This window comes from Phaethon lepturus, unplaced genomic scaffold, assembly GCF_000687285.1.
Source record: "Phaethon lepturus isolate BGI_N335 unplaced genomic scaffold, ASM68728v1 scaffold11748, whole genome shotgun sequence".
Taxonomy (NCBI): domain Eukaryota; kingdom Metazoa; phylum Chordata; class Aves; order Phaethontiformes; family Phaethontidae; genus Phaethon; species Phaethon lepturus.
The window spans coordinates 25,078-29,110 of NW_010556931.1; the positions used below are offsets into that span (position 1 = coordinate 25,078).

At 47.2% G+C, this 4,033-nt stretch overlaps 1 protein-coding gene across 1 annotated transcript; it reads left to right on the forward strand.

Moving 5' to 3' along the window:
- The first annotated feature begins 1,294 nt into the window (after positions 1 to 1,294).
- PCBD1 (pterin-4 alpha-carbinolamine dehydratase/dimerization cofactor of hepatocyte nuclear factor 1 alpha) lies at positions 1,295 to 2,546 on the forward strand. Its single transcript, XM_010292606.1, has 3 exons — positions 1,295 to 1,420; positions 1,775 to 1,855; positions 2,372 to 2,546. Exons 2-3 carry the CDS (start codon positions 1,787 to 1,789, stop codon positions 2,468 to 2,470), a joined length of 168 nt encoding a protein of 55 aa, XP_010290908.1. The 5' UTR covers positions 1,295 to 1,420; positions 1,775 to 1,786; the 3' UTR covers positions 2,471 to 2,546.
- Positions 2,547 to 4,033: the final 1,487 nt, after the last annotated feature.

Genomic DNA, 4,033 nt, shown 5'->3' on the forward strand with positions numbered 1-4,033 from the left:
TAGCAGACCCAGTAACATGGGAATAGGGTATAATCTGCCCAACCTTCCTCAAAACTTGCAAAACCAAAGAACCCACAAAAACATCAGCTCCATGGCTGCCTCTAGTTTTGTACAGCCTGTGAGTAGGGGAACTATAGGAAAGGACAATTTGCCGCCTTTGGCCAGCAGCCCCTTGAGACGCTTCGCTCGGGCTTCAATGCTTAGAAGTAGCATCTTAATCAGATGAGCAAACACCCACAAGAAACAGTGGGACATGTGTGTTGGGACTCATATCTAACTTGCCACACTTTGCTCCACAGCACGTAAAGGAAAACAAAATTGCAAAGAGATGTTGGTCTTTGTCATTGAGAAACAAACCTCACAGACTCTAAAGATCAGATTGCCCACTAGGAAAGAATTTTAATTGCCAGAACATAATCTTTCAATAGAGCAGTAACCTCCCCACTCACTCCTGCCTTCCCCACTGAGCCAGAAAATACGCCGGCTCAGGCAGCCCCCATCCCCAAGAACTCCATTTTAGTTTCATCTTTGCCCATATTCACTCCCCAAAGCCAACAACCACTGCTTTTCTTCCCCCCTTTTAAAATACAAATAGCAGCTCTGCCTAGGAGGGGAAGACAATAATAAATCACAATCCCTCCCTCTGCCCTTTGTTACTCACAGACAGAAACAGCCTCTTAAACTCCACTGTAATACAAGGGAGATAGAAAAGGAGCTGAACTCCAATTTAGCGTGACTCATCTCTGATTCACGCCGCTTCTTTCTCCTCTAAAGCAGGCTTCTAGTGCAGATGACCTGCAAATAAAGCCCTCCTGCTTCAGGAAGGTACTTCACAAACCTCAAAAGCAAGCAATTCTCACAGTTCTAGAAGCCATCACAGAGTTTCAGAGGGTTTTTCCCCCAGAAAGTTGTGTGTAATATATTTGGGAACTTAGCCTCACACAGCCATCATTTCTAAGCACCTCAGGTTATAATAAGTACATATATACACTGGTAAAGCGGTAGGTGTTGCAGGTCAGAGGACAAAAGTGACAAGCTGGACTTCACTTGACCTAGGCACATGCAGGATGTACCCAAGGCAGGGAGCAGAGGACAATGTTGATATCCTCTGTCATCAGCTCCCTCAAGTTCAGGTCCACACACACACTCTAACCCAGCCAGTCTGCAGCTGCCTCCATGGACCCATAACTCCACAACCCACAGGATCCCTCGCTGCTTTGAACATCTGCTTCATCCTACTTCTGCCACGCTGATCTGCTCCTCTTCCCTTTCCCTTCTGCGGCGTCAGGCAGGAAAAGCCCACAGGCTGAGCGCAGAAGAGAGGGAGCAGCTGCTGCCAAACCTGAGAGCTGTGGGGTGGAACGAGGTGGAAGGCAGAGACGCCATCTTCAAAGAGTTCCACTTCAAGGACTTCAACCGGGTATGAGCATCGGTGGTACGGAGTTTTAAAATGCAGGATACTTGGTTTGCAGAGAAGGGAGTCCTGTCTGCAAGGTTCAGCCAAAGAAACCCCTCAGTGTTTCTCATGACAGCTGAGCAAGATAGCCTTCCCAAGACACCAAAGCACACGATCCAGCACACTTGGAAACTTGTCTCAGAGAAGTTCCCCAAAAAGAGGAAAACTCTCAGAAAAACCCAACAAAGATACAGAACATCCCCAGCCTTACATTTGGTTGGGTTACCTAGAAATATGCAGTGTAAAATCAACAGTAATGGGGTGAAAAACAATGGTAAGTGGTTCAGAGCTAACTTTTCATCTTATTCCACTGGGCAGGCCTTTGGCTTCATGACCAGAGTGGCTCTACAGGCAGAAAAACTGGACCATCACCCCGAATGGTTCAACGTGTACAATAAGGTAAGAAACTGGGATGGTGGGGGCAACCAGAGCTCTTCAGGAAGCAGATCTCTTTTTTGAAGCCTAAAACAGCAGCACCAAGTCCTGTTCAGATCAGCAGGACCTCTTCCCTCAGATGGTGTTCCCTTGTCATATTGCAGACAGCCTACAGCTATCACCTACAGATCCCTTCCTCCCCCTTTTTTCACCTGTCCAGCTGAGCAGTAGCTCCCTGTAGGCTGGCACCAGGGTTGGTTTTTTTAAAATCAGTGCCAGAAGTAGCAGCAAGGGGAAGCAAGTTGAAAAGTGGGCACAGCTGGCTGCTTGTGACCAAGGCATGGGTGGCAGTGACAGCTTGCAGCCAGGACAAGCTGTAGGAAGAAAACCAGGCAGAGTTCCCTCTCCCACCCTGGGAAATTTTGCTAACAAGTCTGGAGAAAATAATAGTGCTACCTGCCTCATCAGAAGCACAACTGTGGGAAACCCTTCCTGCTCTTTCTGCCAGCAACACTTGGTCGGTCTGTCTGTCTGGTTTAGGTTCACATCACCTTGAGCACCCACGAGTGTGGAGGCTTATCGGAGCGAGACTTCAACTTGGCCAGCTTCATCGAGCAGGTTGCAGCTTCCCTCTCCTGACTAGAGAAAGACACACAAAGCTGAAAGTCAACTGTGCCACTGCCACAACCAACGACTCACCTGGACAGCTGCAGCTAGAGCCTTCTCTGGATCCAGGAACTAGCTTGGAAGTGCGAGCACTTCCAAGCTAGTTCCTGGATCCAGACTGCCTAATGCCATGCCAAACTCCCTGCCGCGGCTCAGATGGACAGAGGTGCTTCCTGGGCACCATGCACATACCCATCTCTCACCTCGCCGCTTCCATTCTTAAACCCTTCGTTAGCTGTGCACTACCAGCCCGCAAACTGCCGAGGCTTTCTGCAGACATGCCCTTTTACCAGGAGTCGTGTTACACAAATGCACCAGTAAATCTTTCCAGAGCCTGACCCCATCCAGCCACTGTGTTATTGCTTCTTACCCACTGGAACATGCTTTTACCTAAAACATGGTACATGAACCCTCTGGTTTCTCTATAACATAGCAGCAACTGTGATGTGCAATTTGGTTATTGCTGTAACCTCTTTAGCAGTATTATAAACAGGCATGTTATCTCACCCCTATTGTAACCAGGCTTTAGGAGGATACCAACTGAAAATGTTTACAATAAAGGTCTTGGTTAACCTGACATCAGTTTGGAAGGAGGCCTCACTGTCAAAATTACACCAACAGGTCTTCCCAAGGCCTGACTGCTCTCTTGAGAAGGTGCTTCTGCCACAGAAAAGCTTCTTAATGAAGAAACGCAGAGAAGTGGCACGTGCCTTCGCAGGCCTGCACCTCAAAGTGAATAGGGTCTGAAAGAGAATGAGATTATCAAAGCCAGAGCAGACCAGATAAAACCTGCTTGTGCTAAAATGGCAGCATACCATAGTCAAGACACAACAACAGGGAAGGCACAACCAAAAGGCAGAAAAGCAGCCCAGCAACGGGCCAGGGGCTGCTTACTGAGGGATACCTCCCAAAAGAGGTTGCAGGTGGATTTGGTGGTGTAAGATCTTCACTCCGGTACCACAGTGATCTCTGCATTCAGTGAGTCCGCAGCCAAATTGCTGTGCTTTTGGTATAACAGGAACCATTTGCTGTGAAACCAACAGTAGCCGCTTTCAGCAAAACAGTCTGGGAGAAACACTACAAACACCCAATTCAGGTCTGTCTTTTTTTTAACCCTTTAAAGTTCTGTAAAGTATTAACAGAAAATCCATAGCTCTTAAATGACAATTTTCAGCATCCCTGAACATCACACGCAAGTCATAACCACAGATACCACCATTATCTTGACAGAATGAAAGAGCAGCCCTCGTGCAGAGTTACTAAGAGTCATAAACCATTCTCCCTGTCACAGACCAGGCTGTGCATGAGCAAAGACCAGGAGCAATAGGTCCCCATTCATTCAAACGAGCATCAAAACAGAAAAACAAGAGTTCAATGAGCCTAGATAGCTAAACGCACCATTTTAATAGAAACTAGACCCATGTTCACCATCTTTTCAGCTATTTCAGCCTACGGTTTTTACAGTGGCAAGTTAGAGCAATACAGAATACTGCCATCAGATGAACTCATCCCATTCGTTCATTAAAAAATCAATGT